Source organism: Siphateles boraxobius, unplaced genomic scaffold (assembly GCF_051911475.1).
Source record: "Siphateles boraxobius isolate OS27281-9 unplaced genomic scaffold, OSU_SipBor_1 77, whole genome shotgun sequence".
NCBI classification, from domain to species: Eukaryota; Metazoa; Chordata; class Actinopteri; order Cypriniformes; family Leuciscidae; genus Siphateles; species Siphateles boraxobius.
The window spans coordinates 23,895,500-23,915,846 of NW_027509205.1; the positions used below are offsets into that span (position 1 = coordinate 23,895,500).

General features: G+C 35.3%; 1 protein-coding gene across 3 annotated transcripts; it reads right to left on the reverse strand.

The window, feature by feature from the left end:
- Positions 1-312: 312 nt before the first annotated feature.
- Positions 313-20,347, reverse strand: mcoln3b (mucolipin TRP cation channel 3b). 3 transcript variants are annotated; one of them, XM_077218654.1, is made up of 14 exons: positions 20,166-20,347; positions 18,317-18,534; positions 17,887-18,054; positions 16,600-16,753; positions 16,410-16,488; positions 15,511-15,607; positions 12,700-12,799; positions 11,544-11,656; positions 10,547-10,696; positions 9,845-9,946; positions 8,656-8,778; positions 5,323-5,529; positions 4,016-4,143; positions 313-702 (listed from the first exon to the last, which is right to left on the reverse strand). In XM_077218654.1, exons 1-14 carry the CDS (start codon positions 20,188-20,190, stop codon positions 672-674), a joined length of 1,695 nt encoding a protein of 564 aa, XP_077074769.1. In that variant the 5' UTR covers positions 20,191-20,347; the 3' UTR covers positions 313-671. The 3 variants fall into 3 exon arrangements, with proteins under 3 accessions (XP_077074769.1, XP_077074768.1, XP_077074770.1); XM_077218653.1 differs by having other exon boundaries at positions 18,317-18,555; XM_077218655.1 differs by lacking the exons at positions 313-702; positions 4,016-4,143 and having other exon boundaries at positions 5,329-5,529; positions 8,652-8,778; positions 18,317-18,555.

Consider the following 20,347-nt stretch of genomic DNA (forward strand, 5'->3'; position numbering starts at 1 on the left):
CATTAAAATAATTTAAAATATCCATGTCATCTTTAGACTTCCTATAATTCACATAGAAAACCTACATTCAATACGTTAAACCAACCTTACAGTAATATACTATTTTGGTTATCAAATCCATCATATAAGTGCTACTAATACATTTTAATTAAATGTTAGTTGAAATAAAATCATTACTGATACAATCCTCAAAAGTATTTCACAAACATGATTCATATTGTACATTCTCAGAAGCTATACAAATATTTTTATATTTAAAAATGAGACCAGACTACATAAATTATTCCCCTGACTGGACGCATAATCCACATCTGAAACATGGTATCAAAATTTTATTTGATCTGAAGCTTTCAAAAATAAAAAGGTGAAACATTTCATTAACACAAACAGCACAATGTTACAATAAGACATAAGAAATACAGGAAACCGGTTTGAAATTCAGCATGTCCCCCAGTGCAACTGAACAAAATATTCACAATAAATTATAATTACACTAATTTACAATTTTCATAAATTGGAGAGGATCTAGAATGTATTAAACATGAATGTGCTCGAACAGAAACAAGTTCATTAGTTGACATTCATTAGCTTTTTATATATTTATATACACTTAATAATACCGATATTTTCCATTTCTATCCAAACTCATCACAATCGTTGTGAAGTCCCGGTCAGGCTGTGTCATCATCAGAGCCGCACATCCTGCGTCACAAACACACCAATATCACATCGTTGTCGCACTCGAACCACGAATACACACAAAAAACTTTAATGAATTCGAGGAGTTTTGTGGTTGAAATTTTAAAAAGTATTAAAGCTTGTAGTTTTTCAACCTTCATAATATATTTCCAAGACCCTTGAGATGGTACCTCGACTTACAATAGGTTGAATGACACGTCTGCCATAGCCTGACAGTGTCTGTATCACTTTTACTGGCACTATGTAACTTCGGGTTTCGGGTAGGAACCCGAGCACAAAAAAAACTACAAAATTCGACTGCTTTACGGCAATCGTCACTTCCCCCACTTCCACAGATTCTGACGTCAGAGCCCAGCTAGCGTTTGATACACATGTTGTTGTCATGGCCGAAGCAACAACTAAAAGGAAGAAGGCAAAGGTTTTGTCAGAGGAGACTAAAAAAGAAAAAGGGAGAGTGACAAATTAAAAGGCCGAACGAGGATCACTATTGGAGAGAGAGCAAGACAGTTTGAAGACGGTGAGAGTGCGCGCGCGCGACCGTCTCTCTCTCTCTCTTTCTCTCTGCTCGTTCTTTCAGTAACATGCACGCTGTCACAAGCGCAGCAGTAAGTCATCTATAAAGGGTTTATTCATTTATAAATGAGTCGGGGAGCTGACTATCGTGCGAAATGTAAAAGGATGAATAACATTATTCTATCGGAATCTATCTGGTCCTCCATTTATCTTCATGAATCAAGTAGGCTAAGTTAATGCTAGTAGAGTAGCGAATTATCAATCTGGTAGCTACACTAACATGCTAGTTTACGATGGTTATAATAAATAATATTTCAGGATAACTGTCTGCAGGCTGATAGTCATGTTTGTTTATTTATTTTTCTGGTGAAAGTGTCTTGCCTCAGGCTATAATGCAAATTGATTTTCAAATTTGCAGATTCATCCATGGTAGCTTGATATTATAATATTGACGATATATGGCTATTACCTACCACACAAACAGTGAGTTGAAATATATGCCAATGTACCTGTGATGAAGACATTTCACACGCAACGCTGGCAGTCTGGCCAAGACGTGAGAACTCGCGAGAACTCAAGACGGTATCGGCTTGTCAACAAATGCACACGTGTATCCCCTGATGTAACCATGACAGATTTAACGACAGTAGTAGAAGACAATACTGTTTCCCTAATGTAGGGGGACCCCGAAAAAGACAACCCTCAAAATTCAAACTAAAACTTTACCAAAAAATTATTTTATAATGTCTACATGTGTATCTGAAGCGAAATGACTTTAGGACCCAGAGTAACAGCTCATTTACTCCATATAGAGATATAAATTCATCTAGAGTCATGAAATATCATATTATATTATAATTTTGAGCTGAATTAAAAGGGTTATGCATGAAATTGTGAGTTATTTGGAATTTAAGTTGAAAGAGTGTGAGGAATGTGCTTAACCCTTATGTGCTGTTTGGGATGTTTTCAGCCACTATGGGGAATTTTTGAGTCTTAATTTGGCCATAGCTTTTTCCGTGTTTCAGCAAATGGAATGATTTTTGGTGACAAATCTTATTTTTACACATATTTTGGGAAAATGCTTTGAAAATTTTCAAAAACTCAACAGTATTCTGTGGGCAAATTCACTACTGTTTCGTTATGTTCGTGGCTGAAAACAGCCACTACTTTAAACTGCTGTAAAAATGTAGCAGATAAATATTTTTTTCACATTTTTTTGCATAAATCTATTAAATCAACCTCAGTCCTGATCAAAACTATTAAATGTTTTTAAAAAATTCAGGATTTTAACTCCTTAATTGCCAAATTCATAAATGATGTCACTGATTTGTGGAAAAAAACACACAAAATGACATATTTTCAATATAAAATGTGATTGTGGACTGGATTTTTTTTAACCTTTTATCACAGTCTTGGACATCTCAAAGATTAGAAACAACATTGGTTTTGACGCATTGTTAGTTTTTGTGCAGCATCAGATTTTAACTTTTTCTCCCTCATTTACTGTTCGTGGCTGTTTTTGCCCCATTGACTTCCATTATCACCATATTTTATATTGCAAAGCCATGACACCATATAATCATGCATTTTTGATTGTTGGTGGTTTTCCCTGTTGGGAAGAGGTTAAATTTGTAATTTCTACTGTTGATAACCAGGTGGCACCATTAACCCTTTAGATGGGCTTGTGCAAAAAAAGGCTTAGTTTCTGGCTTTTACATGGAGTTCTATGGAGTATAATACTGCCCTACAAAGCAAAAAGACAGTAACTACGCAGAGTGCAGAACTGAGAAAAATGACTTTAAAGTTACCCTGTCATCCAGCCTAAGTAGTTGTAGGTAGATTATTGGACATGTGGCTATTTTGTTACTTTATATTAGCTTATTCTTTTATTCACATAACAAATGATGCCTTGAATGTCATGAAAATGATAACTCATTTTTGACTGTAAATGCAGTTACTGCCTTTTTGTTTTGTAGGGCAGAATAGCATATGTGTGTGTTAATGGTGCCACCTGGTTATCAACAGTAGAAATTACAAATTTTACCTCTTCCCAACAGGGAAAACCACCAACAATCAAAAATGCATGATTATATGGTGTCATGGCTTTGCAATCAAAAAATGTGGTTACAATGGAAGTCAATGAGGCAAAAACAGCCACGAACAGTAAATGAGGGAGAAAAAGTTAAAATCTGATGCTGCACAAAAACTAACAATGCGTCAAAACCAATGTTGTTTCTAATCTTTGAGATGTCCAAGACTGTGATAAAAGGTAAAAAAAAATCCAGTCCACAATCACATTTTATATTGAAAATATGTCATTTTGAGTGTTTTTTCCCCCGAATCAGTGACATCATTTAAGAATTTGGCAATTAAAGAGTTAAAATCCTGATTTTTTAAAAAACATTTAGTAGTTTTGATCAGGACTGAGGTTGATTAATAGATCTATGCAAAAAAAAATGTAAAAAAATATTTATCTGCTACATTTTTACAGCAGTTTAAAGTAGTGGCAGTTTTCAGCAACGAACATAACGAAACAGTAGTGAATTTGAACAATGCACAAGGGTTAAATTACTATTTATTGATCAAATCTAGTAATTTAAAGGTAAATAAAATACAATAAGCTTTCTGGACAAAAAAAAATGTTCATTTTGATTTTTTTTTTTATTCTTGCAATTTTTTGGGGGAGATTTTAGTACAAATTTTGGTATAATTTTAGGGCTTGGGCTCATTTTGACCCGCGAACAATTGTCAATCATCATTTCCAAACTATTTTCCCACATGGATAGATGATGTGTTTGTTCACCTCTGTGAGCAGCAGCTCATCAGGAACCTGGTCTCGTTCACACTGAAGCGTCCCGATTCTGGAAGGTCTTTACACTGCATGATGAACGCCTGGAGATCTGACACGGCCTCTCCGTCCAAGCGCTGATGCTAAACAAAAATTACTAAACAATCAGTCGCACATACAGTTTGGACTCAAAAAACATGAAATAACATGTATAGTAAAATAGCATTTAAACTTATTTTTCATGTCAAGAGGTTAGGCCAATCAGAACTGAGCTCATTTGCATAAATGTGATATAAGATTACAGCGATAAAAACTATCTAAAATCACAGCCAATCAGAAGAGTGTTTCTCTGCAAGCGCACTGCACTCACAACCACATCAATCCAAAATCTCAGCCAATCAGAAGAGTGTGTGGGCGGAGTCTCTTTGCAAGCACACTGCACTCACAACCACATCAATCCAAAATCTCAGCCAATCAGAAGAGTGTGTGGGCGGAGTCTCTCTGCAAGCGCACTGCACTCACAACCACATCAATCCAAAATCTCAGCCAATCAGAAGAGTGTGTGGGCGGAGTCTCTCTGCAAGCACACTGCACTCAACCACATCAATCCAAAATCTCAGCCAATCAGAAGAGTGTGTGGGCGGAGTCTCTGTGCAACGCACTGCACTCACAACCACATTAATCCAAAATCACAGCCAATCAGAAGAGTGTGTGGGCGGAGTCTCTCTGCAAGCGCACTGCACTCACAACCACATCAATCCAAAATCTCAGCCAATCAGAAGAGTGTGTGGGCGGAGTCTCTCTGCAAGCGCACTGCACTCAACCACATCAATCCAAAATCTCAGCCAATCAGAAGAGTGTGTGGGCGGAGTCTCTGTGCAAACGCACTGCACTCACAACCACATCAATCCAAAATCACTTCAAGCTCCAGCAGGTCAATAAACTTCTATCTTATTTTACACTTTTATTATTTTATCATTAAGGCTATACTAGAATATATTGCCGCTGATAATGGATGTCAAACTCTGAATCAACTTGCACCAATGCTACATTTTTCTAAATGTCATAATCTCATAAGTTTAACAAACAAGTATTCATTACTTCAATGAGCTCAATGTTTCTGCATTAAATTATTACATTGCTTAAATTAATACATTTTATTTGAGCGGACTATGATTTTGTACAAGTACATTTCTGAAATACATAACTTAGACAGTTTCGTCTGATAACAGATCTCTCTAAATTGTAATATGGACTTTGAAACGATGTGTATTGTGAAAAGCGCTATGACAGAATGAACTGAATGTTTTGCGTCCTCTCACCTTCATGGTGTCGTAGGTGTCCGTGATGAGCGTGATGAACAGACTGAGCACCATGTAGATGAACAGAGACACAAACGTGTAGAGATACAAGCGGCTGAAGAGCCACACCACGTAACTCTTCTGCTGCATGTTCTTAAAGGTGGCGAACATGTCGTCGCCGTTGATGAGCGAAAACAGACTCTCGGAAACCACGTTCAGGGTCCGGAACTGAGGCACAACACAAACACACACACGTCAGTAGAGCTGGCCACAAATCGATTTTTTTCCATATTTATCTCCCAAAGCATAGTATTAGTTTTCCTACACTGTTCATAGGTTTGCAGCATCCATGCTTTGAGATATTATTTACATTTACATTTATTCATTTAGCTGACGCTTTTATCCAAATCGACTTACAATTGCTATATTTCAGAGGTCGCACGCCTCTGGAGCAACTAGGGGTTAAGTGTCTTGCTCAGGGACTCTCACAGTGGATTCGAACCCGGGTCTCTCACAAAGGCATGTGTCTTATCCACTGCGCCATCACCACCCCCAAATTTATTATGCGTTTTATCTTAAACATAAAATATCCTGTTTGATCAAGGCATGCCACTGTTCTGACTCGTTTTTCAGCATCAATTTTTCATCTTGCATTAAATTCATTGTATGCATTTGAAATCTAGAGTTGGGTTCTGTTTTAATGTACCCAAGGGTACCTAAAATAAAAAAAGAGTTTAATATACAGGTTTGTGGCTCTTCATTTCTTATTAATTAACCACATGTAAACTTATGTTCACTGTTTTTTTAAAAATAAATATAGGATTTGTATTAAATCAATATTCATTGAGTCGAATCGAGAATCCAATTCAGAAACAAAATTGACTTGAATTGGAACATCTGAATGGATACCCAGCCCACATCAGAGCAATGCAGTTCACAGTTCTGACAGTGGATGTGATGTAAGCTTTCCTACCGGCATCCCGGGGTTTAAAACACACTTAATGTTTCTATGCATTATTGCTATTTTTTATTTTATTATTTTATTTTGCACTATGGATATTTTATTTTATGTTATTATTTTATTTTTGTACTATGGCTATTTTTTTTACTTTTATTTTACTATTATGTTATGTTATTATTTTACAACAATTTTTACCGAATGAACCAATAAGTTTCAAAACATGAACTGAATCGAGCTGGGGACTTTATAAAACTCAACGTGCCTTCATGTACAGTAATATCAGAAGACCCAAATTAAGTACACACCACATTAATAAAGCATACAATTTACAGTTTATGAAACTTCATTTCATAATTGATGCATTTTGCAACATCTATTGAACTGACTAGAATCAACATAGAGTCGTTATTTACTTTGAGTCGGTTCAATTGTGCTTATAGCTGAATAGAACTAATTTCATCATTGATGAACTTTACTGAAATTACTGAATTTTTCTGAAGAGCTGATTTACAGCAGAATTTGACTCAAATTCTCATATTTAATTAGGTTTGCATCATCAATCGTTATTTTCCTTTTTATATGTTATATAATTGTATGTCTCATAGTTATTAAATGCTGTTTAATGTCTGATTAATTTAAGTAAATTCAGTTTAAACAGTTATTTACTATACTATTTTTCCTGTTCAATTTTATCTAATTACACTGTATTTCTATGTCTACATTTCTAAATAAAATTTTCTGATGACATTCTTGTTCAAATATCTTGTTGGACTTGAATGGACAAAATTATGCCAAAATACCCACTTTCTCTAGTATCCTTGCAAGCACAGTTTTAAATTAGTTAATTAAGTCTTAAATTAACGTAAAGCGTTGTGAGAAAATAGGATGTGTGTCAGTTCTTAAAGTGACAGCAGCCTAATAAACCTGTCTATCATTAATGTTAATCAAAGAACAAAAAAAGAGAAAAATCACTCACTGCTCTCAACTGAATAACTTTAATAAGGATACATCTATATTTAACTTATAATGTATGCATTGAAGACAGTGAAGTGTTTGATAACTTTATTCAATTTCTGTATATTTCCTACCTGTTCGACCTACCTGAAAATCTTAAAGCAATGTTTACAAGGTTACATGTGTAAAAAAGACTAAAACAATAACTTTTTTGTGTGTATTTTGACAGAATAAGTAAAAATCTGAACCGGTCTGACTGGGCCCATAGAAAAAAATGAGACCTGATATATTGAAGGACAATAAATGTGACAATAATGTGACATTTATTATAATGGGTTTATGTGAAGATTGTTTTAGGTTCACTTAAATTAAAAGTTGTTTTATTTTTTAAAACCTAATAAAATGTTAAAATGTATAGGTTTCAATTACACTGTAATGTTGAATATATATATATATATATATATATATATATATATATATATATATAAGCTGTGTGGCGCATTTCTTTTTTCGGCTAGTAGAAGTTCTGAATGGCCGGTAATTTAAACATTTTGTAGCCAAATTGGTCGGTGGGTAAAAAAGTTAATTTCAAACCCTGGAGACATCAGTCACAGTATTGGTATCAGTGATACTGGCCTTCATTCATAAAAAGATACTTTCTTTATGGTTTTTCTACGTTAATTTGGAGATTGAACGTGAAATTATTACAATATAAAACTATATAAAAAACGGTAATGTTAGGTTCGATAAATCACGATTAATTACAGAAATATGTGTGATTAATTAGTTAATTCTTTTAATAAATTGACAGCACTAATATATATATATATATATATATATATATATTCTCTCTTGTGTACAGCACATTTTGACAAACATACAAAATGATCAGTACAAATAAAAAAACACCACATTTTTTAATTAAATTTTGACTTTACAAGATGTAAAATAAGTCTCTGATGTCCCCAGACTGTGAATGTGAAATATTAGTTAAAAATAACCCACAGATCATTTTTTATAGCACGTTAAAATTGTCCTTTTTTGAGGGTGAGAAAAAAACGTGTTGTTTTGTCTGTCCCTTTAAATGCAAATGAGCTACTGCTCCTCCCGGCACAGGGGGCGGAGCTTAAAGAGTTTGAACGCTACTTAACAGAGCCCTTTGTTGCGAGGCGGAGTTTATGTAAATTTTAGGGTTAGTGATGTCACTAACCCGAGAAGAAGCTCGTGTAGTCCCTACCAGTCGTTTGTTGTAGTCCTTAAAAAGTGATTTCTGTGAAAGAAAATATCTTCCTTTGCTTTGAACTTTGAGCGTTGTAACTTTGCAGCTGTTGTTTATGCTCAAACAGCAACATTACACACTAACTAAAGTTAGAAAAGTGAAATCGTAATCAACCACCCCTTTAAAAAACAGTATGAGCAGTATTTCGCCAGTGACCTGCCTTGGTGTGGTAGGGTCCCAGCACGATCCACCCACAGAAACAGTACCCGAGGTAAATCATGGCGGCACAGCAGCTGAAACGGATGACGTTGGGAAACGCCGCTCGCAGAGTGATGATGAGAATCTGACCAAATACAAACAAAAACAAGCAGTTACATATCACAGTCAACAGAGGGCGCTATCACTTATACCAACATAACTACAGCTACATCTGCTTGTGCTGAAGGAATGAATGTCCACCAACATACTGATAAGTAGACTGAAATCAATTTCTATGGCAAAAAATTGGATAAAACTTTCACTTTTTTAAAATAAAATTATTGATAATATTAGAAGCCTTACAATAAGGACTAATTAGTTAAAAAATACTTCATGCATTAAATGTATTTTCAGAGGATTTATTAACCTTTGTTAATGTTAGTTAATAAAAAAGTTCATGTTCTTTTGCTGAAGGAATGTTTGCTGAAGGAATGAATTCAAGTCCACCAGCATACTGATAAATAGACAGAAATAATTAATTTCTATAGCAAAAAAATTGGATAAAACAATTTTTCACTTTTTTTATAAAAGTGAAAATAATAATAGAAACCTTACAATAAAGACTCATTTGTTAAAATTACTTTATGCATTAAATGTATTTCTAGAGCATTTATAAACCTTTGTTGTAAGTTAATAAAAAAAAATCATGTTAGTTCACAGTGCATTACATACACAGTCACATGGGTCAATTTTTGGAAATTAAGAGAAAGCTGAATAAATAGGCTAAGCTTTTCATTGATGTACGGTTTGTTAGGATAGGACAATATTTGGCCGAGATACAACTATTTGAAAATCTGGAATCTGAGGGTGGAAAATAATCTAAACATTGAGAAAATCCCTTTTAAAGTTGTCCATTTATGTTCGCGATTGTGCTGCATTCACTCACAAAAATAAATGTTTTATATATTTACGGTAAGAAATTTACAAAAGATCTTCATGGAACATGATCTTCACTTAATATCCTAATTGTTTTTGGCATTAAAGAAAAATCGATAATTTTGACCCATACAATGTATTGTTGGCTATTGCCACAAATATACCCGTGTGACTTTGGCCATTTGTGATCCTGGATCACAAAACCAGTCATAACCAATTATTTCTCTTCAGTCTCCTGAAAACTGCAGTGATAAATGAGAATGAGCAGGTCGTACGTTGTATTTTTTTAAGTATCCCATGTAGCGTAAGACCCCGATCCACACGAACATGGTGCCGGTGCCCAGCAAGATACTGCACAGATCATAACTCGCCATGGCCTGAGAAAACACCAACAGAAAGAGCTTAAGAGGCATTTCACTGATTTAACAATCGTTATACAAAAGATTAAGAGGTTTAGATTGATGACGTCAGCAATTAACATCATTACTGCATTTATTTGATCAAAAATACAGCAATATACTATTGAAATTTAAATCAGCTGTTTTCTATGTGAATATATAGTAAAGTGTAATTTATTCCTGTGATCAAAGCTGAATTTTCAGTATCATTACTCCAGTCTTCAGGGTCACATGATCCTTCAGATATCAGTATAATATGATGATTTGATGCTCAAGAAACATTGATGATTATTATCAATGTTGAAAACAGCTCATATTTTTGCAGAAACCGTGATGCATTTTATTTTCCAGGATCCTTTGATGAATAGAAAGCTCAAAAGAACAGCATTTATTTAAAATGGAAATCTTTTAGAACTTCATAAACGTCTTTACTGTCACTTTTGCTCAATTTAATGCATCCTTGCTGAATAAAAGTATTAATTTCTTTAAAACAAACTGCCTGTTTAGACATGTTTATTTAACAAAAAAGGCAGTTACATGTAATCTTCTTCTTTAAGTTGTGTTGGGATGGTTTCTCACCTTGAGCTGGATGACGATCTTCAGCAGAGAGCCTGTGATGGTGAGAATATCACTAACGATGATGAGGATATACCAGCCGTTAATGAACTCCATACGGTCGGAGAAGGACACGCGTTTGCTGTAACGACTGGAGAAGAACTCTGTGTATTCCTAAGGAAAAGATGAACATTCGATTACTGTCTGAATTTTGATGCTCTACAAATAAAATGATCATAAAAATTTTCCATGGCCTCAAAAAAATATTAAGACCTACAATTAAGATTTATGTATTTGAAATGCATGTAATAATTCCATTCATTTTGAGTTAGGAAATAAACTTAATGTGATGCATTTTTTATAAATGAAATGGTTACCATTTCGACACTCAAACAAATCATGCCAAAGTTTATTATTTACAAATAATAATTTGTAAATAAGGATTTAAATAGAATCAAATTCTATATTTGATTCTATTTAAATCCTATTTTCAAATGGCTTAGAATCAGCATAAATCTAGTCGAAAAATGTTTTTATCCAGGTAAATAAAAGTAATTGTTTTCACAATGTGTGGATATTCAAGCAACATTTTAGTTAAAATGCATGAGATTGAAATAAACTGGATTTAGTAATGATAAATACACTGCTTTTAGTGGATTTAAATCACTTTCAGTTTATTAGTGTGATTTCAAAAATCTGACCTCAGAAATCATTCAGTTATGATTGACAAATACGCATTCCATTTATTTTTGTAAATCTGTATTTTATATGCAATTCAAATACATAATTTTTTTGAGTGTGCCCTATTTTCAAAGTTACTCAGAAAAAACATAGCATGACTAGGAATATAAGCTTTTATGACACTTTATGGCAAGTTTTTGTCCTTTTAGAGCTTGACCATATAAATCGCCTTCCACTTTCATTGTATAAAAAACAGCAGCTCAGACATTGTGTGTTTCATGGTAAGCAATTTTTTTTTAACTCAATCAATAATTGCACAAACGTCACCGAACAAACTCACAAACTGCAGCAGGACTCCAGCTTTCACCGAGCGCACGCAGAGAAGCAGCGACAGCAGGAGAATCAGAATGACCATTATGTCAAACAGAACCATAATGTACATGTCCCTCGGGGCTACAGACAAAAAACATTCATTAAAATCAGTGCACTGAAGTGCATAAACACTTTTCATAATGTGGTGTTTCAGACTAGTGGAAAGAAAATATCCAAAATACACATTTAAGTGTTTATTTTATTGCACTTTTTCTATTTGCAGCTGTAGATTTCGATTATGATACATAACTTTAAAGAGTTTTTCCTCCACTGCAGCAGCAGTTATAAACACCAAAATTTAGAGATTTATTCCTTACTATATTCTGAAGGTTTTTACTGAGGGGTTTGTTCATATATCATTCACAGTGGTTTATGTAACATTTTATTCCTAAAACATGGCGAAAATGTTTCTTTTTTTGTTTGTCGACAGTATTTTTGGATTTATGGAATGATAAAAAAAGATATCCAAAATCCTCTCAGTAAAATCCTTTAACTCTAATATGTCAACAAAATCAAACAATAGTTTTGAGCCTGTTTTTATCCAATGTTCAGATTTATGTTTTGGAAATGTATGCGTTTAGTGCATATTTCAATAGTTAATGCATCATTTGCACATTTAAACATTTCAGAAAACTTGTAATAAAAAAAGGTTTGTAAATCTTAATGTAATAATAAATCACTTGGAGAAATATTATGATATCTATTTTTTATATTCAATCTATTCATATGTGGTGACTTAAAGATGACAATGCTCTTAAGGTAGATTTCTTTTATCACAATCAAGGGAATTTTACATTAAACTTGATAGGTTGGAGCGAATGTTAATTTTTTATAAAAACATTCCAGCCAAACATCAAAATCTTTAAATTTTTCCATCCGTAAATTTTTTAATCACTGTCAAATTAGTCAAGTGATTTTTAAAGCTGAAGTGTCTGAGACTGTCCAAATCAAATTTTCTCCAAGTCTGCTCTACGTTTCATAGGAGTACTTTCTTAAATGATAACACAAACTTTTACTCTGTTACTTTTCACTTTTACTTAAGTTTTTTGCACAACAGAAATACATTTTTGTAAAAACAAAAAAAAGGGATTTGTAAACAGTGGAGAATCATGGGAAAGACTCACATGCACCAGTCACGGTCCAGTCTTTGCATTCATAGATCTGCACATCGTTGTCCAGGTCAATCCCGATTCTCCCACTGTGGGGCTTGTTGTCAAAGGTGATCTACTCATTTAAAAAAAAATAAAAAAATAAAAAATAAAAAAAAGCACGTTTATAGCTCTTTTTTTAAATTTACACTAGCGTTCAAACGTTCGGAATCATTAAGAATTTAAGTTTAAAAAAAAAAAGTCTGTTATGCTCAAATCGGCATTCGATTAAAAACACAGTAAAAAACAGAAATATTGTGAAATATTACTGTTTTTCTTGATTCCTAACACACTACAACTGGTGTAGTTGGCCCAATTTCCCAAACCATTCATTCAGTTCTCAAAAACAAAGACTGTTCACCTGTTTTCACAGCCGTTCCAATTTTTCTACAAAACTCTACACAAAAATGTCCTAATTTGGCACAGGTTCTCATTCAGAAAACACAAACACATAATATAATTAACTCAAGTGTCACCCTGTGAACTCAAAGAGCACACATTTATCCATGTGTAAACATGAAGTAGAAAATGTGCAGGAATGATCATGAGGGAAGTTGATCTACAGGGTTTTACACTACTTACACATACAGTATAATTACAGTAACAGCAGTACTTTAGATGAGAGAACATTTACTATTCTGTGTACAGTAATAACATGTTGTACTCTCTCCAACTCATAATTGCCAAATTGATTTGTAGCCAAGTGCTTCTTACACATATTGTGAACCAGGAGGAATGTCTTAGCAGTGTCAATCACGCTCGTGTACGCGCTGATCACCCCTCTCTTGCACAGCGCGAGCGCGTACCGTCGTTCGTGATTCTCCTGTTCGAACTCGTTCATCCAAATGAACAAATCTTTTTTCGAGTCATTTCGTTCATTCAAGATTTGTTCATCAATCAAAAATCAACGTGCATCACAGAACAGAGCAAGGCCAGCATTTGTGCTTATAAAACCTAACGTTTTTTATTTATTTTTTAAAATGACCGATCGTTTCGCAAGATAAGACCCTTATTCATCGTCTGGTGTCGTTTAAAGCCATTTGAAGCTGCACTGAAACTGTCATTTGGTCCTTGAATCGTTTGTGTCCTATTGAAGTCCATTATATGGAGAAAAAGCCTGGAATGTTTTCATCAAAAACCTTAATTTCTTTTCGACTGAAGAAAGAAAGACATGGACATCTTGGATGACATGGGGGTGAGTAAATTATCAGCAAAAGTTTTTTTTTAAAGTGAACTAATCCTTTAACGTTATCTTACTAGCTATTTATAACTTATAGAAAGAGTGCAACGTTATGAAGTTACATGTATTGCAAAATACATAATGATTTCAGGACCAAGTTTGTAGTCAAAGTATGGGCAGGCCATAGTCAATGTAAAGCATATTGTTGATGTTTCGTCCCTATTAGTGAATGTTCCATAATGTTTATAATCCGCCGTCATCGGTGGTCCTGCTTACTAGCCTGCGCGTTCACGGCAGGCTCTGCTGTGGGGGAGGAGCTGTGGAGGGAGGAGCTGTGAGGGAGGAGCTGTGGGGGGAGGAACTGTGCAGGGAGGAGCTGTGGAGGGAGGAGCTGTGAGGGAGGAGCTGTGGGGGGAGGAACTGTGCAGGGAGGAGCTGTGGGGGAGGAGCTGTGGGGGAGGAGCTGTGGGGGAGGAGCTGTGGGGGAGGAGCTGTGGGGGAGGAGCTGTGGAGGGAGGAGCTGTGGGGGAGGAGCTGTGGAGGGAGGAGCTGTGAGGGAGGAGCTGTGGGGGAGGAGCTGTGGGGGAAGGAGCTGTGGAGGGAGGAGCTGTGGAGGGAGGAGCTGTGGAGGGAGGAGCTGTGGGGGAGGAGCTGTGAGGGAGGAGCTGTGAGGGAGGAGCTGTGGGGGGAGGAGCTGTGGGGGGAGGAGCTGTGGGGGGAGGAGCTGTGGGGGAGGAGCTGTGGAGGGAGGAACTGTGGAGGGAGGAGCTGTGGGGGAGGAGCTGTGGAGGGAGGAGCTGTGGGGGAGGAGCTGTGGGGGAGGAGCTGTGGGGGAGGAGCTGTGGAGGGAGGAGCTGTGGAGGGAGGAGCTGTGGGGGAGGAGCTGTGGGGGAGGAGCTGTGGGGGAGGAGCTGTGCAGGGAGGAGCTGTGGGGGAGGAGCTGTGGAGGGAGGAGCTGTGGGGGAGGAGCTGTGGGGGGAGGAGCTGTGGAGGGAGGAGCTGTGGAGGGAGGAGCTGTGGGGGAGGAGCTGTGGGGGAGGAGCTGTGGAGGGAGGAGCTGTGGAGGGAGGAGCTGTGGAGGGAGGAGCTGTGGAGGGAGGAGCTGTGGGGGAGGAGCTGTGGGGGAGGAGCTGTGGGGGGAGGAGCTGTGGAGGGAGGAGCTGTGGAGGGAGGAGCTGTGGGGGAGGAGCTGTGGGGGAGGAGCTGTGGAGGGAGGAGCTGTGGAGGGAGGAACTGTGGGGGAGGAGCTGTGAGGGAGGAGCTGTGGAGGAGGGAGCTGTGGAGGGAGGAGCTGTGGAGGGAGGGCTGTAGCGCAGCAGAGAGCAAGGGGGTTGGACCTGTAAGTTGTGCTTGTTTAAATTTTTTAAGACTAAGTCAACATTTTCTCAAAACTCCCTACTGCAGCTTTAAATATAATCTTGTAGAATTTTTTTTCTGGAAACAGGGTGATGGTCATGTGTTCAATAAAGGAAAAACCTGCAAACTTTCCCAGCTTAGAATCCTTCCCATTTTATCCCACTCATGAGTTTATGAATGCAAGAGGAAACAGAGATGAATGTCAGAGATGAGCAATAATGTAATAATAACTGAAAGGTCATGTGACATACCATAATGTTGAAGACGTAACAGTCTGGAAGCTCGTGATACTGAACCGTCTCCAGATTAATGGATTTCAGAGTGAATTTTACAGTCACTGCCAACAACCTGATGAACAAACACACACACTGATTCAACAAACTACATTTGGGCTTTTTCTAAAGATCTGTACAAAAGTATGTGTAATATTTACATAAATATTTGATTTAATACAGTGCTTTTTTAGTATAATAATAAATATTTTATATAGCTCCTTTAAATGTTACTTCTCAAAGCACATTACACAAAAAAGGATACAATGTAAAAGTAAAAAGTAAATCCATAAATAACATTAAAAATTAAACATTAAACATAATAAAAAACACTGAAACAAACTAATCATACTGAAAACATTCAATATACAAGATATTCAATATACTAGTGCACTACAAAATCACATTTAAAGTATCACTGATTTAGTATTATAGTTTGTAAATATTTTGATGTTTAATAGTTTTTTTTAAGTTTTAGTTATTTAAAAAAAAATAGAGATGTTGCCTTGGCAGCAATCTGAAATAAAATGAGTTTATTGTATTTTATTTCAATTAAAAAAAAAATGTTGTGGTTTATTTTAGTTAGTTAATGATAACAACCCTGCATCATACAACATCTTTTCTATAGAGGCGATTTTTAGTACCATTGATATGCTATTATAGTTTGTTAATATTTTCATATTTCAAAGTTTTTATAAAGGTTTAGTTATTTTAAACAAAAAACAAAAAATTTGCCGGTGTAGCTAGCTGAAATAAAAAAAGTTTATTGTATTTTATTTCAAATAATATTTTTTTTTGGGGGGGGGGGGGGGGGTTAGTTTTGGTTTTAGTTAATAACAACAGCCCTGCATTATACATCTTTTCTATAGAGGCGATACCTCTCAAAGTGCAGAGTAAAGTTGAGTGGGTTTGCTGTGATAGTTGAGAAGGGATGTAGTGGGTAAATCAGCAAACACTCTGAAAGAAACCAACAGAAGATGCAGGATTGTTTATGTACATGTGAAGTAAAGGCGTTTCTTCTGAGCACGTTCTCATCACGACACACACACACACACACACACACGTCACCTTCATCCACACGAGAGTCGATCTGAAAGCTCTCGTTGGCTGGTGAGAGGCTGCCGTTCTGGTAGAACTGCTGGCAGATGCTGAGAGGAGTGTAAACCGCACCTTTCTTCTCATATTCATGATTGCCCAACGTTATACTTGGCAACATTAGAAACTGCAAGGGGGGGAAAATTGACCTTTTTTTTGAGATTCTTAAACTATGAAAGGCCAGTGTGAAAGATGCATTTAGTTAAGCTTGACATCAAGGATCTACACACATGATTTATATTTATATATACTGTATGGCATGCAATTTAAAAAACACTTGTGCAATTAAATCTAATCTTATGTGCATTTTAAAATATTTATATACTGTATGGCATACAATTTAAAATCCATCTTTTGGCAAATGTAAAAAATATCTTTATATATGGCATGCAATTTAAAATACGTTGTTGTATCTTTTGTGCACTTTTAAATATAAATATTTTTATACTGTATGGCCAGCAATTTGAAATATTTTTTGGATACATTTAAATAAAAATATTTATATAAATCGCATGCCATTTAAATGTAATTTTGCATCTTTTGTGCACTTTTAAATATAAATATTGATGTACTGAATGGTAAGCAATTTAAAATATTTCCGTCTTTCGTATATATTTAAATACAGATATTCATATAATCAAATCCAATTTAAATTTCATTTTTGCTTTGTGCGCTTTTAAATATTAATATTTACATGCAATCCAATTTAAAATACATTTGTCCAATTTAATCAAATCTTTTTAAATGCACTTTAAAATAGAACTATTTATATACTATATGGCATGCAATTTATAAAATCTATCTTTTGCATCTTTTGGCAACTCTAAAAAAATATTTATAAATGGTATGCAATTTAAAATACGTTTTTGCTTTTTCTTTTGCTACTTCTAAATATAAATATTTATATAATATATGGCATGCAATTTAAAATACATTATTTTCCATCTTTTGGCAACATTTAAATATAAATATTTATATTCGTCATGTAATTTAAAATACATTTTTGTTTGGTTTGTTCACTTTTAAATATTAATATTTATACAATATATGGCATGCAATTTAAAATACCCCCCCCCCCCCATCTTTTGGCAACATTTAAGTATAAATATTGACATACTGTATGACATGCAATTTAAAAAAAAAAATTTGCATCTTTTGGCTACTTTAAAAAAATATTTATATATGGCATGCAATTTAAAACACGTTTTTGCATCTTTTTCTCTTGGCAACTTCTAAATTTAAACATGTATATATTCTCACCTGCTCCACGGTGTAAGCGATGTGTGTGTAGACGTCGTGTTTCGTGTAAACGGCGTATGTGTTCGCGCTGCTCCCGCTGAAGTTCTTCAGGAACAGATGCCTGAACGTCATGAGATTCTCCTCCTTAAACTGAACCACCATCTGATTACTGAGACCAAACGACACCAGCTACACACACACACACACACACACACACACACACACACACGAGAAAGCAGCCATTTAAAGCTTTTTTATTCTGCTTAAACCATAATTTCTGACTGTGACTCTTCTTACAGCACTCTAAAAAATGCTGTGTTGTTTTAACCCAAATTTGGGTAAAATATGGACAAACCCAACTGTTGGGTTAAAAAGTCATTTAGAATTTTAACCCAACGGCTGGGTTCGTCCATATTTGGGTTAAAAATACCCAGCATTTTTTCGAGTGTACCTGTATGGTGACCACAGCGATTTTAAGGATCTGCAGGATCAGTTTCCAGGGTTTTCTTCTGCGAGCGGTGTATTTGTCACAGGGGTTCATGAAGAAATACTTGAGCTTCCTCCTGAACTTCTCCTCCTCCTCCGCCGGATCCAGGACAGCGCGGGATTCAGACCAGTTTCCGTTGGGATCATTAATGCATAAATAAGCCTCACTGGAGTCGTCCATGTCTGAAAAACCAGTGCAATCATCTGCATTGAGAACAGCGTTCACATTTATTTGTTTTCCTGACCTAAAGGACATACGATTAAATGACAAGTTGTTTGTACACTTATGTAGTATCCATGATCGGATTCAGGATGAACTACGGATAGGACAATGAAAATATTTCATTCTAAGTCCATTTCATCACTTTGCTTGTATGTATTCTAGCAGATAATTTATAGTGTTGTTATTATGAGGATATTTTGTGCATTATTTACAGCAGCTTTTGTATTTAACGTGCTTTTATAGGTCATATTCATTTAAATTTGTTTTTATAAAACAACAACAACAACATAATTGGCCAGAATGAGAATTATTTTAAATATACTGATTACACTCAAGAATAATAATTTTTAAAAAACGTATGACAAAATTCATATTACAGTTGGTTAGATAAAACAATAGTACCTTTTAATAATCAGTTTTTGGTGTTATTGTTCAACAAAATGTTATTTATGTTTTATAAAACAAACTTTTTGTTAGATGTGATTAATTGATTTGCCAGCATGAATATATACACAACAAACTTTTATGTTAGAACAGATTAATCATGATATATATAATTTTTTGCCATTATTACATCAAATTACACTTATTGTTGTCATGGTATATGCGGTTACAGAAAAAAACTCTCATAAAGTAAAACAAGATAAACTCTAGGAAGCAAATAGTCATTCATGCTAGAAACCACCGATATCTAGCCGGCGTATATCAGCATATATAAATCTATCAGAAATCTTTGAATCAGCAAAGAAAACATATATGAGCTTTGTAATACATCACTAAAACTTCCCATGATCATATCAACTTGGATATAAACTCAAAATGCCCCATTCTATCCCCGAAGAGAGAAGTTCTTGACAGTATTAATAAAAATATGGTGTAGACGTGCAGTAATGTGGCTCTTCCACTTCTCAAAGATGGACTGAATCCAGCTCACCTTCTGATTAATGATCCACATTCCTGACTGAGTCACGTGACACGCGTCAGGTGACATGCTTTCCAGCGTGGATGACTATTTGCTTTCTTGAGTTGATATTTTTTACTTTATGAGAGTTTTATTATTTATAACATGTAAAAACAGACACATGAACCAAATATACATGAGTTGACACTCGTCATGTGACCTCATCATACTGTACCTGTGCCATCAGAAACTACAACACCTTGCGATGCCAGTAAATCACGGTTACTCACATTTAAAAGGATTCCTGGCACATATAAAATCATGCTTCTGTAAAATGACATAAAAACTCTAAATTATGACATATTAAGTCATAATCATGATATAAAAAGTAAAATGTATGTCATAGAAAGTCAATATAAGTGAATATTATGGCACACTAACTAAAATTTGACATACTAAGTCTTAGTATGTCATAATTCCGTCTTTTTATGACATACATAATTGATTTATAGTTTTTCTGATTTGGTGGTAGAGAGCTTCAATAAGGATCTGATGTGTTTTATCGCCGTTTAAAACGGAGCAGAGGTCTGTAAATCAAAGCATTACATGCAAAAATCAAACCAAACACAACTGTTCGCAGTATTTTAAGCAGAATAGCTCGGTAAAATCATAATTGCATCATTAACTCACCGATTACAGCAGATGGCAACGGCATCAATTAGTTCTCAAGCGGAGAGAGATGAGCACATTTATGTCTTTATTCTGAGATAACTTCGTCGATGAAAATGAAAATCTGAAATTAATTCGGATTAAAGCGAATTTCCACTGAAATGAACCGCGTTGTGTTTCATACGAGCTCAGTGCCGACAGGC

Coding starts and splice junctions, on each gene's coding strand:
- mcoln3b (XM_077218653.1), bottom strand. CDS start 20,190: ATGCCGTTGCCATCTGCTGTAATCG. Junction 15,608..16,409: donor TTTACTCTGCACTTTGAGAG/GTATCGCCTCTA, acceptor TTTGTTCATCAG/GTTGTTGGCAGTGACTGTAA. Junction 4,144..5,322: donor ACACCTACGACACCATGAAG/GTGAGAGGACGC, acceptor ATTTTTGTTTAG/CATCAGCGCTTGGACGGAGA.